Consider the following 19,201-nt stretch of genomic DNA (forward strand, 5'->3'; position numbering starts at 1 on the left):
CCTCCCTTTCAAGCTATAATTCTTTCCATCAAGCTGCTGGGCTTCCTCACCCAGGTTCCATATAATTCACTCCCCAGTGTCTTCATCTCTTAACCCTAGAATTTTATCAGGGTGCACATACATGTTTTTGCTGTTAGCAGTCACTGTTCTCTGTTAGTTTGTTCCAAACCACCTGCTCAGGCTGGAACTTTGGCATCTCCTCTCCAGAGGACACAGGACATAATTACAGACCTAGGCTCCAAGAATGACACACCGTTTGCCAAATGGTCTGCTCTGTACTGCCAATTTTGGGTTTTCCTTGCAATGACAGCATCCTGAGCTGGCCAACTGTGATTTGGCAAGACCCAATCAAGCATAATTTTTGGTGTCTTCTCTCTAACATGAGGAACAAACTGCGGGGGCTGTGCGTGGCCGGTGCCAGCTCTGCAGCACAGAGTCATGTTTGGGATTCCTTCCTTTGTTCCTCCAGCTGGGAGGTGCCAGAAAGCTTCAAAACATGTATGCAGAACGTGGGGGCGGAAAACCAAGAGGGAAGTCCTGTTGCTGCTCTGCAGTCTAATCACAAGTCTTTGATACCAACCTAGCTGTGAAAGTTCACATCTCCTCCCTCACTGTGTAGCACAGGGCTCAGACCAAGAGGAATGACTTTGCTCAATAAACCTCAGCTTGAGGCGTTTTTACAGCAGAACACGGCCAGCGTGTGCTCAGCTGGTGGCAGCCCGCTGGATGGAGTCCAGCTGGAGACAGCTCCTGCTTTCTGGAGAACCAACAGTGCAGCTGCAATGGGCACCATCCCAGCCCCAAATCCCCAGCTGTGTCTCCATCTGAGTGCAGGAGACAATGGAGGAACAAAGGGAAACTTCATTACTTTCTTGGGAAGAGTGTGGTGTGTGCTTTGGAACAGGGGGTAGGCCATGGCTACAGTAGATGCCAAGGTGGGCTGAAGCCCAAGGAAGGCATCTGGATTCCATGTTCTGTCTCTCCTGAACAGTCTAGGGGGGTAAATGAACTGATTTATTAATTACAGTGTAATGGTAACATCATCTCTGAAACCACCATTTCATTTCCTCTCTCTTGTTGCTGAGTCAATATCTCAATTCCTGTGAAATTGGCTTCTCTAAATTTCTGACATTGCCACTTGGGCACAAATCCTGCTACATAAAAGGGTATTTCTGGCAAAAATAACTGATTTTCATGATTACCAGTTTGATACAAGCAAGGTTCTCCCTGGCTGATCATTTCAGTACAGTTCCTTAACAAAGTGTTCCCTGTAACCCCACAATGGTTTGAGATGAACCCACTCTGAAGTCAGTGTGAATGTGAAAGGTTTCTTTAATTTTCTAAAAAAGTGGAATATGGATGCATATGAAGCTGAGAAAGCCAAAAGGAAGGATTTTATATAAAGTAAACAATTTGCTGGGCCTCGAGGGGAGCAGAAGAGTTTACACTGTACTAAATGGCATGAGGAACACTTTATAATAAGAGGAAGTAAACTTGGTTTTTTAATCATATTTTCCCCTTCCCAGGATGACCAGGCTGCATTAAATACACGGTGCTGCCTTGAAAAAGGCTACAGTAAGTTAAGATGCTCCATGGGGATGCTGCTTGCTGTGCCAGGACATGGACTTGGTACATCAGAGCAGTATCTGCCCCATTTGCCCTGGACAGGGCTGAAAGTCTCTTTTCCTCAAGCCATTAACTGCCTTTCTCTCTGCTCTGGTCTGCCCAGGGATTTTCTAAGTTAAGACTAGACTTTCTCTGATCCCAGAGAGAGATGCCTCATACCATGGGGGATGTGAAGGAACTCCCATGACAGGGTCCGGGTAGGTGAATGTGCCCATTCCCATTATTGAAACAGGTCTGTGGCACAGCGCCTTTAGCAGCATCCCTGTCCCCACCTCTCCTGGCAGCAAGGGCCCCTTCCCTGAGATCTGTCTGTATATCCCAGGATTCCTTGTGTTGAAGAGAATCTGGACACATTCTGAAAGGTGCTCAGCACCATGAAAACTGCCCATCTTGGGAGCGTGCAGGATCCTTGGCAGCTCAGAGGAAGAAAACATTTATTTAAGGAGGTTTTCAGTGCACAGAGGAGTGACAGAGCAGATGAGACAGAGTCTGAAGTACTCGAATGCAACAATGACCTGCTTTGGGTTTCTGGGCTTTCTCTAATGAGATACTTTCACCTACATTAAACACTTATCAAAAATACTGAGAACCTGAACATCTAACAAAGCCATGAACATGACAGATGCACAGAACTCTGAAAAAACACCAAACCAGGCTGGGAACCCTTGGCACAGAGCATTTTAGAGATGGGAAGTCATTTGGTATTTTATTGGCAAACTTAAATTTTATCTGTTCCTGACTCATCAGGAGTGGGAAGCTTGTTAGCTCATTGCAATGAGGAGATCAATCCCATGAGGACTGGTCTCCAGGTGGTTAATTGTCCTCTTATTTTGCAGCTGACAGCTATGTCAAAAATTTGGCCTTTCAGTGCTCTACGAAAAAGGCTTTTAATTACTCAGGACCAGAGAAATCCTCAATTTAAAGTTACTGCTTGAAGAAACAGGTAATAAGGAGGAGGGGCTGGAGGTCTCACCCTCACACTATTTCCCTGGCAAGCACAGTGGATGTTCAGACTAGCAAGGCCAAGCTCCATTTTACCCACCACAGTGTGGGTCATGCACAAGCATCAACGTGGGGAAAGATCTCTACAGGAGGAGTGATGCCATCAGGGTCACACCACACCTGTCAGGCAGCTGGGACTTGGTAAAGGAAGAACCATAAAAACCATGAATGTGTATCCCATTTCATCTGCCAGCTCTATCAGGTGATGGGAGATGCTGCTTATACAGACTCACATTCACTGTATTAGAACATGCTGCAAAAGGCAGCAAGACAGAGACCTCTGTTCCATCCTCAACCCCACAAGAGGAATATCTCCTGATGGTCCATGAAACAGAGACTGATGCCAGGAGAGTATTTTGCACATTTTTGTTTCAGGACAGTACTGCCTTTTTGACCTTGAGCTCATCTCTTACCCTGCTCTGGCAGGACTGTGTAACCCCCAGCAGGCAGCTAATGGGGCATGTTTGAGGAATGGCTGCATGGGTCACCCAGGGACAGAACACCCAGACTGCAGCATCACATCCCAACGATCCACTTTATTGCAACCAGGTGTTTTTAAGTCAGACAGAAGTGGATTTGACTCCTAGTGGGCGGTGGCCTGTTTCAGTCTAGCAAACTAAATTGGAAAAAGCATCCTTCCAGAGTAAGCATGTCCTACTCTGAAGCAGCCATAGCATTTTAAACCATAAAATATGGATTTTAAACCATAATACATGAGTTCTGTTTTCTCAGGCAGGCAAGTCTTTACACATAGAGCTACTTTCTATACAGATATACTTGGTGAGGTAAACACTTTCAAACCAAATCAACAAAAAGGTTGTTTCAAACTGGGCCAAGACCCTGTGAAATCTGCACCTCCAGGTAGAACTTTCATTAAAAAGTATCTTAATTGCTGCATTTACTACAGTTTTTCTTGCCTTGCCCCTAATGAAATGCTGATCTGCTTGCCCTGATACTCTGCACCAGGGATAATTAACACTGCTCTGCTAACTACTTGCTAAAGGAAGGTCATTAGTATTCTTGCTGCTTAAATAGCTCATTAGGTTTATCAACCTGCTCAGAGGAAAGCTGGGGAAGGGAGAAAAGTGAAGGGTGCCAAGGCTCCCACAGCCCAGCTGGCACGGAGTGGCTGGAGGTGCTGTGCCTCCAGTAAAACTGAAGCAGCCCAGGAGGGCAGGGAAGATGGGAACCCCCATCAGAGGAGTCCAGGGAGTAGGTTTTAGCCCATCAAAAGGTGCTGGTGGAGGAGAGCTATCTCTGGCACTTTAGAACATCCTCCTCACAGGCTGATGCTGCCAGGTGACAAAGAGATACAGACTGGTTTTCATCCTCAGACCCTCTGAGCAGCTGTACAGCAAAGATGAGAGGGAATTAAGCAAACAGGAGAGCTCCCAACAGCAGGGCAGTGAGGACAGTGTGTGCCCACACAGCACCTGCCTGGCACACAGGGAGAGAGCACTGTCTGCAGCAGTCCTGTTGGCATCACAGGCAGAGGCAAGGAAAGGGTGGAAGAGCAAAATGCTCAGCAAATTACAAACTTGTAGGAAGGAAAGAAAAAGTCCCAAGCCACAGCCTTGAAATAAAACCCTCCTTCTGTCTGTATTCAGATTTCCAGAAGCAGAAGAGCAGTCAGGAAGTGGAGTGGGACACAAGAAGGATGATGTAAACCCTGAGCAGGGAAAACAGGTTCATGCCTGTGCACAGGAACATGGACTTCCAGTTATTTTATTTTAAAGGGCAACCAAGATCAAACCTGAATTAGTGATACAAAGAGCTGGAGTTGTGATGCAGCCTGAGAAGAGTTAACTATTTCACATGCTGCTGCCACTGCCCTCCACTTGCTCTTCTGAGTCTGAAATGCTGTCTGGGCAGCAGTTGAAGACCTTTATCTGATACTCAACATTAATGGTGGGATTTGGGGCATTTCTTTTAACACTTCTGTGCTCCAGCAATCGTGTCTGCATAGTGGGAGTGGTCAAAGACAGAAAAGTACTACAGATATTTGGGTGCAATGCACTGAGCAGGTGAGATTTCTCACCTACTGCCTCAAGAATAAAGCGTGGAGTGACTCTGGAGGTGTTAAAAATGAATTATTTAAACTATAGGTTGGTTATCACAAAGATCCTGAAAAAAAGTTACAGCTCTCTAGGAATAAAAGCTGTCTCATCTACTGAACTGCAGCAATGCCTATTCTCATTTGGGAATGAACAGGCAGTGCTGATTTACAGTAAATTTTCTCAGAGCTTGCCATGTAGTAAAGCTTTATGCAAATTACAGCTGCCACCCTAAAGCTGTATTTGCATAACTCCTTTGTAAGTCAATCTTAAATCTTTTTACCATAATAAAAGTTATCAATATTTAAAGATACATGAAAAACAGCCACACATATGTGCTCCCTGCCACTTAGCTTTTAAGCACGAATGTGTATTTGCTGCTTTGGGTGGTTAAAGGAGCTTCAGTGCAAGATTTGGAATGGGGTGAAGTTACAGAATGTCACCTTGAGCTCTCAGGACACACCCCAGAGCACAGCAGCAACTGCACACCTGAGGCTGTGGCTGATCAGCACCTTGTATGTTCCACATGGGGATTTTAAGATCAATACCACGTTTATTGGTATCCAGCAGAGCTAACTGCCTGCCACAGCTTGGTCCTACAAGGACAAAGGTCCCCAGTTCTTTATTATGAGCATTGCTAGAGGGAATCTCACTATAAACTCACCTAAACCATGTAGGATTTCAGCCATGCTTGATCAAAGCACTGATCATTTAGTGAGGGAACTTCAGGGGAATTCTGTAAGCAGTTGGAAGGCACAGCAGGGCTCCAGGATCCCAGTGAAGCCAAGTGATCAGGAGGCTGAGTTTCACCCATTCTGAGCTTGCCTGTTACTGCAGCTCACAGAATCATTAAGGTTGGGAAAGATCTCTGAGATGAGGAAGTTCAACCCGTGACTGAACATCAGCTTGTAAACCAGACCAGAGCACTGAGTGCCACATCCAATCCTTCCCTGGACACCCCCAGGGCCTTCTGCTGCTCTCCTTCAAAACCTCCCCCCTGCTCTTGGTCTGCTTTGTGAAGAGTCTGGAGTCACAGCAGTTGGAGCTGATGGCCTCAGGGTGGGGATTCCCAGAAGGACTGTGGGAATCAGGTTCCCAAATTTCCCTTAAATCCAGCAGGAGTAGGTTACTCAGCCCTCACAGACTGCCTTGAAAATCCTGGTCAGAATCTGAGCCCCTTCTGCAACCTGCCCAGGTGGGGTTTCAGTGCTGCATGGGGTTTCTCCATCCTGCACCGCAGCTGGACAATACCTGTGGGTTTTAACACCCAGGTTCAGTGCTTGCCTTAGCTCTGGTGAGAAGTTGGCTGTCCTTTCACTTTAAATAGTATTTGTTTTCCTGTGTTATGTGGAGCTGTAGCTGACCTTTCAGTCCTGGTAGCAGAGGGAGGATGAATCAGGCCAGCCAGAAAAGAGGCTGCACAAATGGATGCTGGCTCCTTTCATGGCACGAGTGCCTCACTCCTCCTCTTCTGCACAGAGCCTTGGACCTGCATCACCTCCTCCCAAATCACAACTGCCCAACAATTACAGCATTGGAAAAGGATAATTCAAAATAATAACAAATATTTTCCCAGTCTAAAGAAAGCCTAATGCAGCTATTAAATTGGGGCTATACATATTTCAGCCAAGAATCCTTAACTAACTCACAACTTGCTTGATCTCTGAATACCAGCAGGGCAAGGCACATTATTTCTACAACCAAAGACCTTTTAATCTATGACATTGAAGAGCCCCAGGCAACTTTCAAGAATAACTGCAATCATTCAGGGCCCTAGGTATTCCTCCTGGACATCCCTGTTCTGTAAGGAAAAGGGTGAACATGCAGCAGAGTCACCTGAGACAGGCCTGCCCCAGCCCTGCCCTTATCTCCAGCCCCTGTCCTGCCTGGCTCCTTCTCCTCTCCCACATTCCCCACATCACCTGCCCTGCATGAAGCAGCCTCTCCTGCAATTCCTTTGTTCTTGCCACCTTCAAATAACTTCTAAAATAAGAGTGTTTCTCCCCAGGTACCCAGAACATCGAAGTAAATACAGAGTTAAGCTAAATTGTGCATTTTTATTCTCTTGAGAGATTTCTCATTTCTTTGGTCTTCTTAATCTTATCTCTGTCTTCTCCTGTGTGCTTCAGAGGGCTACAGAGCAGCCATAGCATTGCCACTGAAAAGTAAACATTGATGTATATTTGAACAGATATACTCACAAAATTAAATATATATAAATAAATATGTGTAGCTACACACACTGGTGTCTACAGGCTGAATAGATGAGCAATGATGGCTGTAAAAAATAAAAAAGCCCCACAGCACCCAGCAGCTGTGTCTGAGCTGGAGGAGCACATCAAAGGCCTGTCTCTCAGGTGATGGGACCAGTGAAGATCCCAGTTACATCCCTGGGAAGCAGCACTTTCAACACATCAGGAGCAGGGTCACTTATGGATTTCTGTGGGAGCTACTGTATTTTATAAATGATGATCTGTGATCTCTGAAACTCCATGCATCAAACTCCACTGAAGGAAAAAGACATTTCCCCAGTATATCCAGATTTCTTTTCCTCACTACATTTCCCAGGCCTTTTATTTTCAACTGTGAATGTTCCCTGACTGCCAGATTTTGGAGCTGGGTCTCTTGCTCTGTTCTGCAGTAGGATAAGGGTGGCATAGGAAGGGAGATCCCCACTCAGACCAAGGCCAGCCACTGAAGCAGTCACAGAAAGGAACCCAAAGTGAACACCCCAGGAAGGAATACTAACAAAGATCCCTGTCTGGGCACTGCCCAGGCTCCCCAGGGCATGGCCATGGCCCCGAGGCTGCCAGAGCTCCAGGAGCATTTGGACAATGCTCTCAGGCCCAGGGTGGGATTGTTGGTGTGCCTGTGCAGGGCCAGGAGCTGGTCTGGATGATCCTTGTCAGTCCCTTCCAGCCCAGAATATTCTGTGGTTCTATGATTTACTATCACACAAAGCAGGTACAGCTGTGTGTTGCTGCCCATATCATAAACAGGTATTTGGTTTCTGAGGTCAGTTAACAGCTAAACACACACATGACTCTCTTCCAACCTAAAATCTATGGGCCCCATGTCCACACCACAGCAAGAACACTCTCTCTTTCCAGAGCTGTGAGCTTTATAAACACCTTAGGTTAAAAATATGTGGAAGCTTATTTCCCAGCCCAAGTAGTCCCCCCTGGTTTGAACTGCAGCTCACAACACCCCAGCCAGGTAAAAAAGTGGCACTGCTCTGCAGCACTTCCCACTCTGCTGACAAACACAGGCCTTCCTTCCCAGCAGGATCCAACCTGGCCTTTCAGATGAGCAGTTTGGAAAAAGAGCAAACCCAGCCAGAGCCTGCTGTGAGCACTTACAAATCCAATGAGATAAGGACTGCCAGCATCTCCCAGGAGGTGTGAAGTGAAACTCTGCAAGGCCACTGCGGTTGCACGGCGAGTTGGAATGACCACGTACTGCAAGGAAGGGAAAGAAACAAAAATAGGTAAAGAAGCTGAAATAAGAACCTGCCCGTCTGCCTTGTACTGCTCCGTTCATGCCCAGGGCAGCACAACACAAGCCAGCCACCCCAGGCAGGGGCACTGGCCAGCCCATGGCTGGCTCAGGCAGCTGGGAGCCTCAGAAACCCTTCCTGCTCTGGAGTTCCCTGCTGGCAGGTGCTGAGGGAAGGAAGCTCTGCCCTCTGCTCCACTCTCAGCTTGGACTACCAGCTTTGCCCACAAGACACTTTGCTGCTGCTTTTCAGACTGCATTTTGCTTTGCTGGTGGGGAGAATGAAATTTAAAGTTGTTCAACACTATCAGCCTTCCAATCAAGGACTGTGCTGTAACCTGGGATATTTGGTTTATTCCGTTACAAAAGTTATTTTGTTTCCTCAACTGTCAGCAATCCACATCAGTATGAAAGGTCATGGTCACACATCCTCCCCTCCCACTCCATCTCTAGACACTTTACATTTTTCTCAAAAATTTGTGATTCCATTTGTGAAAAGTGACAAAGTCACATGAGGAAAATTTTCCATAGCCAAGATACTGTATTTTGGTCTCCACTCCTCTAATAGGACATGACACCCTTAGCCAGGTCATGCAGAATCAGTCAGATTACACAGGAGCAGTGGAAAACACAAATTACTTCCCCATGAAGGGACTAGAGCTCACAGATAACAGAGCCCTAACCAGAGAAGGGGATGAAAAAATTAAAAAATAAAAAACCCAGCAATCCCCTGTCCTGTGGAATGACCTTAATTTTATAATACACTTTTTAGAGGCAGAAGAAAGTAATTGTCTCTTGCATAAATTGTTAAAGACTCTGGCCAAGGACATCTGCATCAAGTCCACATATCCCAGTTTATGAATTGATTCTGTCTTGATTTAAAGGCTGGAAGTAATGAAGAATTCAATAGGTCTCTAAATCCAAGTGAGCATTGTTTCTGTCTGTAAGCACTGATCTCACTGGGCCTTTTGCTGTGCCTCTGACAGGAATGACTCTTGTTCAGCCCTTTGGAGACCACGATCCCTTTTATTTACCCACTTTCTCTCTGAGGGGCTGCCTTCCGGCTTTCTTTAGAAGTCCTGCCTTGCCAGGATCCTGCAATCCTTTCCCAAAGTATTTTATTAATTAAATGTGACATTTCAGGAGTGGCCCATCCCCAGCCAGAGATACACAGATCCTTTACCTGGACTGACTGGCAGGGAGGACTCACTCAGGGCACAGGACTAAAGTACAGAGCAGTGCTTGAACTATTCCTCACAGGGAAGGGGAGTTGCCCTGTATACAGTGGAAAGAATTACCATAAAACCAGAAACAAAATAAAGAGCATTGAGAAAATCCACACTAAAAGAGAACTGATGCCTATTTAAAATTATCATCTCGTTCCAAGCACGGACAATTCCCAATCATGGAAACTGGAATATATGAAAATATGGAAAATTAGATTAAATGCTTTTCCTTAGGGTTTACCATGTGTGTTCAGATGACCTGCCAGTTCTTTCATCCCTGCTTTGACAAAGCTGCAAATGCACACTGCTAATGCACCTTCATGCCATGTATTAAGCAGGCACCCTGTTCAACTTCTTTTGTGCAACAGAAGAGCAGGATATGTTCAGAACCAGAGCAGCTGCCCAGCTGTGGATGTCAGGCCCTGCCCTCCTTTTGCATCCAGGAACTCAGAACACGACTTGAAGAGAGAAATCCCAAGAGGAAAATTAGCTCTAAATTTCATTAGAGACACAGAAATGTGCTGAAGGTCAGGGTGTGAGCAGTAGGAGAGCCCCACAATTCATTCCCACTCCCCAAAGAGACAGATAATGGATGCAACCTGGATAGACCAGACAGAAGAAAAAAAAATTAAGAGTGAGTTATTTTTGTTCTTCCCACCTGGCCCAGTTCACACAGGGCCAGTGGAGAAACATTCTGCAAGAGTTCTTTGGGAAAGGGCATCTGAGTAGATAAAGTGAAATTCTGCCTAATTCAAGAGCTGTGCATAAATGTGAAACATGGCATTTAGAACCTAAAATATTTTTTCTTTCTGTAAAGTTTATGTTAACAAATCTGGAGAAAATAATCTGCCTGGTTCTCTATTCTATCCATTTCTGTAGCAAAAGGACAAAAGAAATGATACATTTATTAAACATTTACCACTTTCAGGGAGTGGCAGTGAATTGATGCTAATTAGAGGAAGAAATCTTAATGATACCTGTATCATATGTGTGCATGCATATATAAATATTTATACACATGAATACACACATATATTAGAAATAATTTTGCATGTGTAGCTATATTATGCAAACAGTTTTGCAAGTAGGAGTACAGTTTCCAGCTTAACTGAAGAAGTTACTGATGGCTGAAACACCATGAAGTGCTAGAACTTGGTATATTTGGTCTGGAATTCAAGAGACAAACACCCCTCTCAAAGCAAAAACCCAGCATGTAGCAAGCAAATGAATATGACCTCCTTGAAAAACATATTGGAAAGAAAAAAAAAAAAAGCTTAAACCAGCACCTCCAAAAAACAACAAAAAAATACTCCACCCTACCCCTACTTAAAAAACATTTTGTTCTGATGGACAGGAAGCAGTTGGTAGTAAACATCTACTGTTCTTGGAAGACAAGTAAATTATAACTCTAAATGGGCATTTCAATACTAAAATAGACCTAAATTCAAACCATGCACAGCCTGGTTTGGACATCCCACAGAAACTGGAGGTGGGAGAGCCACAGCAGCCAAGGAGGAAGCCTGTGGGATTGTCCTGGCTCATCCCTGATTCCAGGTTCAGAGGCAGGCAGCACAGAGGATGGGCAGGGTGGCTGACCAAGCAGCTCTGCAAACCTCTGCTCTTTAAACATAGGTTCAGAAAGGCCAGGGATTACTGCTGACATCTCCTTCCTGTGATGAAACCAGCAGGAGCTGGTCTGAAAAAAGTTAATGGGGAAAGCCAAGGAGAGATCACCCTTCTCCCAGGAAAAGGCCATGTGCCAAAGAGGTAAGTTCTGATGTTTATGTCTAAGCTTGAATAGAAACTCTACTTTCTCAAGCACTCTGCTGCCCTTTCTGGGTCAGGACAATTCATACTGGCCTCTTCCAGCACCAAAGACAAAGAAAACATGCACTAACACTGTTGCAGCCACTGACAGAACCTGGAAACAGCCCAGCTGTCCCTGCTGTTCAGAAAAGGGAAAGGCTGGGATCCAGAGAGACCCTCCATAAAAGCCAGGCAGACACTGTCAAAAAAAAAAAAAATACTCCTAAATGACATGAAAGGAGGCTGCTGTGGTTTCCAGTTCCCAGCACCATGGAGCAGAACACCTCCACCTGCAGCCCTTGGATGGTTTGGGGTGGGCTGTGTTCCCTCATTCTCAGGCATTCCTCACCCTGCCTTCAAATCTAACCTGCAACACTCGGAGTTTTGTGTGGAGACACTCACAGAAGCAACAACAAGAACCTTTGGAAATGCAATTTATCTTCGGCTATAAAAATAGGGCAGCATTTTGTACTAAATAAATAACTGGGTTTTATTTTTAGGGAAGGTAATCAGAATAAAAGCAGCATTCCTACATGCCTATGGCACAGCTGAGCACCAGTCTGTGCCTGTTTCAAGCCTAAAGGAAGACTGACTTTACAACAAAGCATCAAAGCAGCTTCTCCATGGCAGGTCATGACCATTTAGAAAGAACTAATGCTTTAAAAGAAAACAGAAATATGCAGAGCAATTTTTTTGCATGAATGTCAGGACTATGAATAAACTGGAGGATGGCTTTTCTCAGCAAAGTCCTAAAGAGACTGTGATTGAAATAGAGGCACTTTAAATTGCTTCACGGCTCTTAGACAGAAATTCCAAGCCCCTGTCCACCATCTCTGTTTTTGAGATGTGGTGTGGAGGAAACCCCCACTATTAGCACCAGATTCCCACAAAGCCCCACACACTGCACGTGTCTCAGAGTGTTTCACACTTGCCTGCTGCACTGAAGCTCATACATTATTGCTGTTATGAGGCAGTTTTAATGCTACTTTGGGGTTGTGGTAATTTTAAGGCCAATCTGCAAAGATGGCTGATGAAATCTGTTTCATAATTAGCAAGCTCCATACAAAATTCCTCCTTTCCCCAAGCACCATCTGAGCATGTGCCTGGGAGGAGATATGGAGAGTTGTGCTCAGGAGAATAAGACCTGTTTTGTACAAATTTGCATTCATAACAAATATCAGCCTTTCAGAATCTCAGGCAGTGCAGAGGACTGCAGCACTGACAGTTTATCAGAGCCAGCACTTGGCACCTTGGACTGCACAAAAGACAGGAATAGTGGATGCAATGCAAGCACTGAGCTAGGAAAAGCCAACAATTTAATTGGAAGATAATAAGCAAGCATCCTTGTTTTGCCATGGAAATTAAATTTGCAAAACCTCTGGAGGTCCCTAACAACTTGCCCGAGAGGATTCTTAAGCAGTTATGGGATATGTAAATCTTGGGAAAGTTCTTAGAAATCATCTGGGATGTAGTTTCCAAAAAGCCTAACTCCTGGCATAATGAAATCAGCAAGAACAGTGTTCAGCCAGTATTGAAAGCTTTTATCCATGAAAACAGGGTAATATTTATGTATAGGATGAAAGTGTTGTTAAGCTTACGCTAATAATGCTTTTAAACTCCTTCCCAGCCTCAGGCAAGAACAGACACACTTCTGATTACACCAAATAAATAGTAATCAGTAAAATTAATTTGCCAAACATATAAAGTGCATCTGCTAAAGCATTTCCACATCTTTCTCTGGTAAGGACTTCCCACCAAGCTGTCTGTCAAACGTGGCTGTAGCCTTGCCTCTCACCTATTGACAGTCTGAGCCCCTCTCATTCCCTGTGTGATCTGTCTGCACTTCAGCCTGTCTGCTTCCAGCCCTGTCCTCATCTAAGTGATGTTTACATTTATTTCTTTACAACTTTCACACGTCCACTGATGCTGTTAAGGCATCAAGCTGGGCATTATATACAACCCTTAGCCCATTTTCCTAAACAGACCAGAGAACAGTGAGCTGAAAAGCTGGCAGCAATTACCAAAATCCATTTTTCAACACGGCTTTAGTTTCTTTCCTGTGTTTTGGAAAATTGAGCTATTATTTCCAATAATTTCTTAGAGAACTCTTTTGCACTAAAGCAACATAAATAACTGTAAATGCATCCCTACGAAATGCAACTGACTATAGGATGCTGGTAAGACAGATGGCAAATCCTATAAAAGCTGTTAAAAAGCTACAGGATATTGAAGTCACATTGAAATCAACACAAAAACCCCTTGTAATTAAATGGGACAATGATGGCAGCCCTAATACCCTTGATATAACAGAGCAGTTGGTTGAAAATATCTTTTGGGGTTACCTTGAGACAACACAGGTCAAATTTCAGGTCAGATTTTCTGGAGGACCTTGAGCATGTCTGACAGGATCCTCCCTCCTGGCAGCTGGGACCACCTCAGCTGAGCCCTCACCTGTGCCAGCCAATGCTAAGAAGGGTGTAAAACAGCTGCTATTTAAACCTCTCCAGTAATTCTGAGTGGAGAGAACAGGGATTGCTCCTGGGAACACCACAGCCAGAGGCAGGATGTGATAGGAAGCTCTGGCAGGAGGCAGGAATGAGCAGCTACACATATTGTACAGTAATTTCTTCCTCAGCACAGCTGTCTCCAGGCTGCACATCTGTGCAAGTGTTGAGATCCCACATTATGAATGGCCACAGCAGCCTTGAACTCAGCACAAGCTGCAAAAGCCCATGGAAGTCCCAGGGAAGCCCCACAGAGCTCTGTCCCACCACTGCTGACCTGGCAGCAGGAACCTTGGGAATTAAAAGCCATCCAATGCCACCAGAGTACACTGACAACCTTTGTTTCTCTGTGCTTTACCCGCACTGAGAGGAGTGGATTTAACCACCCACCCCACCTCTCAAAGCGTTCCCTGCACAAAGGAGTGAAAGATGGAAAGTTCATCAGGCAATGCAGTGATGGCAACTGCAGAGCTATTTCAAAATATAAACACAACCTTGAACTTCAACATAAACACAGCTTAAGCAGAGGCTTGGAGTTCTTTGCTGAATCAATACATCAACACCATTATCTTTACATCTAAGAATACTGAGCCTGATTGTTTCCTCACTGATGTTTGCATAACCAACAAATACAAGTCAAGGGAGTTTTCTATTGATGCCAGACTGATTATATTTTTAGTTCTGTCAACAAGCTGACAAAAGACCTCGGGAAAGTCCTGTAATGGTTCTGTGCCTTTGTGCCTTTCTTTTCATACAATTAGCAACACCTCCTTCACAACAGGGCTTCAACATATGTTATGTTTGATGGGCTCTGATGGAAACCTCTACAAAACATGCAGAGCTCTTGAACAAATGTCCAGACTATTTTATGTGAAAATGGGGCTGCTGAGGTCAGCTTGCTGATTTGAAAGACTTAAAAAGCTCTGTGGTGGAGAAAGAATAGAAAATAAAGGACACGAGTTGAAAAGTCCCTGACAGTTTCCTCTTGGACAAGGTGAACATGGTCCAAAAATTCTTTATACTTTCTTTTCCTCTCTGCTCTCCCAGAGGTGGGTTTCCATTGTGTATGTGTTGAATGGTAGGTAGATGGGCTGCCTTTGTGGTCAGAGGAGGGAGGTAGGGAGGGAAGGATTTCCTATTGCAGAACAAAGCTGAGTTATTGATAACAAAGCCCACAAATGTGCTGACTTGTAGGAAATGCTGCCTGAATTCTGTGCTTGTGGGGTTTTGCACAAACACTCACAATTTTGGGAAATTATTTGAATTCACAAATGTTGTCCTTTCTGGACATCTCTCCGTGGTGCTTAGAACAAAGGACAAATAGGATCTTTTTTTCTCTCTTTCTCCCTATGTCACTTTTCAGTAAGCAAAAATAATAATGAAAACCAGAATAGGCTAAAGATCTAAGAAATTGTGAACTTCATGCTGCTCTTGCAAGTTGACAAACTGCTCTGAACACAGGAAGATACTGTTCCAAAGTGCACTCACCATTAGTATGTCTGCTGTGATAGCCCAGTTTGAGAACAGAAGAGTTTCTCCGATAAAAATGCAAATCTGTTGTAACAAAACACACAAAAGGGAGAAGATTTATTCACTTGACATTCAGAGGAAAAATAACCTGTCACAAACTTTCTTTTGTTGCTTATTTTTCTCATACCTACACAGCACACTCCTTGTTGCTGTTGTGGTTTATCCTGACTATTAAGAAACCATAGACTTGTATCAGAGCTCTAGAGGGCTGAAATGTTGTTATTGTAAACTAAGTTTATGATCTACAGAGCAGCTAAATTAAAGGCTGACACATTTGATTTTAGAAGAACATGAAAAACCAGCATGAAGAGACAGCCCCAGGCTTGCATACTTAGAATCATAGAATTGTTGAGGTTGGAAAAGCCCTTTAAGGATCATCAAGTCCAACTTGCACTATTCTTTTCCAAAAAGCCAGTTAGAAAAGGCAAGAAAGCCACAACTTCCCAAAGCACAGCTATTTCCATTCCTGGGAACCAAGTTATGCGTTCAGCTCTGTAGCAAACCAGCTGAGGCTCTCTGTAGAGAGCTGTGGAGGATCCCTTCCCTCCCTGACAGCATTAAACAGGTAATATCTGTGCAGTGGAGACTGGAATTAAGTATGGCCTTTGCAACATCAGTGTCTTGTGGTGAAATACAATCCTTGGCTCTGTGGAGATAGTCAGCAAGAGACATTAAAAGCCACAGAACTGCAAGAGTAGCAGCTGTGACATGATGTGACCACTGCCACTGTCTTTCCCACACACCAGTTGAGGTTGCCTAAACCCCTCAGACCACCCTGTCAATGCCAGGAATAATGTGCTTTATTTAGCAAGTCTTATGCACAGGAGCTTCCTCTATTTGTTTCTAAAATTGTCTTTGTTTCCCAAATATTTTCCCTCCCTATCCTCTTTCTCTGTGACTGGACCTGCTTCCTCTGTGAGAGTGTCCAAGCCAGTCATTAGAGCCCAGCTGGTCAGTTAGGAAATCTCCATTTCCATTTTCCCATTGCCCACGGGTCTGCCTTGAGACTGGCTCTCACTGGAAATGACACCTGCCAAGGTAAGAACACATCCAATAAACCAAGGTGCTGTCAGGAGTTGAAGCCACGTGTCCCATGGGTACTGGCTACATATTCAGACCTGTGAAATCTGTCCTGCTCCAGCTTTGCAGCTGCTGTTGCTGGGGTTCTGCGGCTGGAGAGACTAAACTGAGCTTGGGAACAATGGAATCACACTTCTCAATGCAGCATCAACGTGCCCTGCCTGCTCCCAGCACTGCAAACAGGCACTGCTTGCCTTGAGCTGCTATGAACTGCACACACTTGAATTGCTACAGGCAGCAAGAACTTGTCCCTTGTGCAGGAATTTAGCACAAGTCCTTTAAATAAATCACTGAAATGCTACAAACTTCAGAGCACACCAGTTTTGAGCTGATGAATGTGTATTTCAACCAATCCATGAAATGTGAGATTAATAGGTGGGTACTGGTAAAAGGAAAAGAGGAACAAGAGGAAGATCAAAAGTAGGATAGAAGATACATTAAAAAATGTCTGTCCTTCAGCTGCTGATGAGGGATTATAAAAAAGAGTTCACCCACTGCAAAGGGCATGTGAGGATATGTGGCATTTCTGCAGAAGGGAGACTCTAGGGAAGCTTACAGCAAATAGGGCAGCCCCAGAGCAGATAATAGCTCCTGAAATGCTCACAGTTTTGACTCCTCACACACTTTTTGAAGCCTCATTTTACACTGAGACTTCACATCTACCTATACATGTGTTTCTGACTCCAGCTGTGCTGTGTAACATCTCACCGGTCCATTTGGTGTCTGATTGCTCATCTGTGCTTTTCAGTTTAAGTGATCAGTTAGCCAATTCTGACTCCCAAAAATGATAAATGAAGTAGATTTCAGAATGGACACACCAGCAGCTCTCACAGCAAGTTCTAAGCAGGTTACAAATGCCTTCCATGACTGTTTGCAAATGGCGTAGCTGTCAATATCTTCATTATTTGTATTTCTCTCTGAAATGGTGGGAAACACACCCTCATGTACTCCTGAATTTGGAGCAATTCTACCTCCAGCTCAGTTCTGGGCAATATTGATGCCTCACAAGTAGGCAGGTCACCAACAACATGACAGCAGAAAGTCCCTGGGGTTGAGACTAAGATGCTGTAAAAGCTCTCTGGCAAGGTTTTACCCTGGGATTTGCTGTTTCTGCAAGATCATAAAATGTCTTTGAGGAATTGAAATAGATGTTGAAATGAGGAATTTGGAACAGTGTCAAAGGAAGGCAAAGCAGTGCATCTCTCTCCAGTCACCTGGAGATTTAAACAAGTGTAAAATCTGCAGTTGAAATGTCTGAGCAGTGTCAGATGATGATGCCACACATATAATGGGTTCCCACAGACAGGTTTGAAAACCAAGTTTCAAAGAGTTTGTATTTCAGAAAAAGTGGAACTTACAGATATGCAAATTGGTGCTTTAAGGAGCTGGATTACAACACACAAATCCACATGCTGCAAGGAAAACTGAGTAAGAGGTGATTGGACTGTACAGCCAAGCAAGATAGTAAGAGAGAAATACAGGTGTCTGGGCAGCTAAATTATACGGAAATGTTGTTTGAGTCCACCTTGCCAGCCACTTCGCCACTGCCAATAATTTACTGGATCAGTATGAAAAGATTGGCTGGAAAAAAGTCACCTGTCTACCTGCCTCAGATGGGAGTGGCTGCTACAGAATGGGAACAGCAACTGCCCCCAGGGACCAAAATCAATTGCAAGAAAGGACTGAGCAGGACAGAAATAGTACATGTGCTCAGGGGAGGGAGAGAGCAGATAGTACACAGCATGTAAGGGGCAGGGTGATCGTGTAAATAGAAATGCAGGTCTTTTCAAAAAAAAAATAAAACCTATAAAACCAAGAAATTAAAAAGCAAGGGCTCTGCAGGTTCTCGCTGGAGTGCTGAACACTTCATTTAAGCTGATGCCTGTATCAGTCGGCAATAAAGCTCTTGACTGCTAACTAAAGCAGGGAGGGAGATGGTGATCTGGTGGCCACTACAGCACTCTCTCACAGCGAGAGAGAACATAATCTCTTGGGAACCCACCTAATTGCTTGGAAGTAAGGATTTTAAGGCTCTGAGCCAAGGAGGGTTGCAAAAACATTCACTGTCAATTTTTGCATGGTGTGATCCATGACAGAAGCCTAAGGACAGTCACAGTACAGAAGGTTGGCAAATACCACCATGCTGGGGGACAGACATTGCCTTGCCTTCCACAGACACAGAACTCAAGGATGTGAGCCAGCACAAGCTGTCAAGGAAGATGTCAGAGACAAGAAAATCAACCCATAAATTTTACTGTATTGTTTCCAGAGGGAGATTTCATCATGGATTTTGAGATGAGGAAGATAACCTAGCCCATCATCCTGTCCACCAGCCACAGAACACTCTCCCCTTCATTATGGACCAATGAGACTTAAAACAAAGAGCAATGAGAAACTGCTACACCATGCAACCTGGCAATGCAGGTCTCCTACTCCTATTCTCCTCGAAATACAAGGGAATGTAACTCTCTGGAAGTCTTCAGGAGTGCAACAACTCTTGGAATTGCATGGAAAAACATGAGTTTGTGTTAGAAACTTGCCTTGGAAAGTCAATTCAATATGGCACTGCCACAACAACACCTTGTGTTATGAGACACTGGTAGCTCCAACCCAGACCTGTCCTCTCTTTCTGGGCATCAGGTTTCCAGCAGCAGAGTATTTAGGGCTCTGGAGAGGCAGTGCTTCTTGCTTCAGCCTCACAGCATCACAGCCAGGCTCATATTCCCTCTACCCCCTCCATATGCAGCTGTAACTTCCTTTGCAAATCATTGACTCTTTATTAGATTTACTGCTCATCCATAATAAAATAAATTGTTTCAAGGATTGTTTAAATGATACAATCTATATTTATATACTTAAACAATGCAGAATAGTCACA

General features: G+C 44.4%; 1 protein-coding gene across 6 annotated transcripts in view; it reads right to left on the reverse strand.

Moving 5' to 3' along the window:
* The window catches only part of SPNS2 (SPNS lysolipid transporter 2, sphingosine-1-phosphate), a 133,197-nt gene that overhangs the window by 22,159 nt on the left and 91,837 nt on the right, over positions 1-19,201 (reverse strand). For 3 of the 6 annotated variants that reach the window (XR_011005395.1, XR_011005399.1, XM_068210197.1), the window contains exons 9-10: positions 15,202-15,267; positions 8,042-8,140 (exon numbers count right to left, since the gene is read on the reverse strand). The exons of 1 other annotated variant lie outside the window; for it this stretch is intronic. Coding sequence is in view for 1 of the 5 variants with exons in the window: in XM_068210197.1 (XP_068066298.1) it covers positions 8,042-8,140; positions 15,202-15,267 (165 nt within the window). In the remaining 4 variants the exon portion in view is untranslated. The remainder of the gene's footprint in view (positions 1-8,041; positions 8,141-15,201; positions 15,268-19,201) is intronic. 2 more of the 6 variants (XR_011005396.1, XR_011005397.1) reach the window with 2 other exon arrangements.

Source organism: Anomalospiza imberbis, chromosome 20 (genome assembly GCF_031753505.1).
Source record: "Anomalospiza imberbis isolate Cuckoo-Finch-1a 21T00152 chromosome 20, ASM3175350v1, whole genome shotgun sequence".
Taxonomy (NCBI): Eukaryota; Metazoa; Chordata; class Aves; order Passeriformes; family Viduidae; genus Anomalospiza; species Anomalospiza imberbis.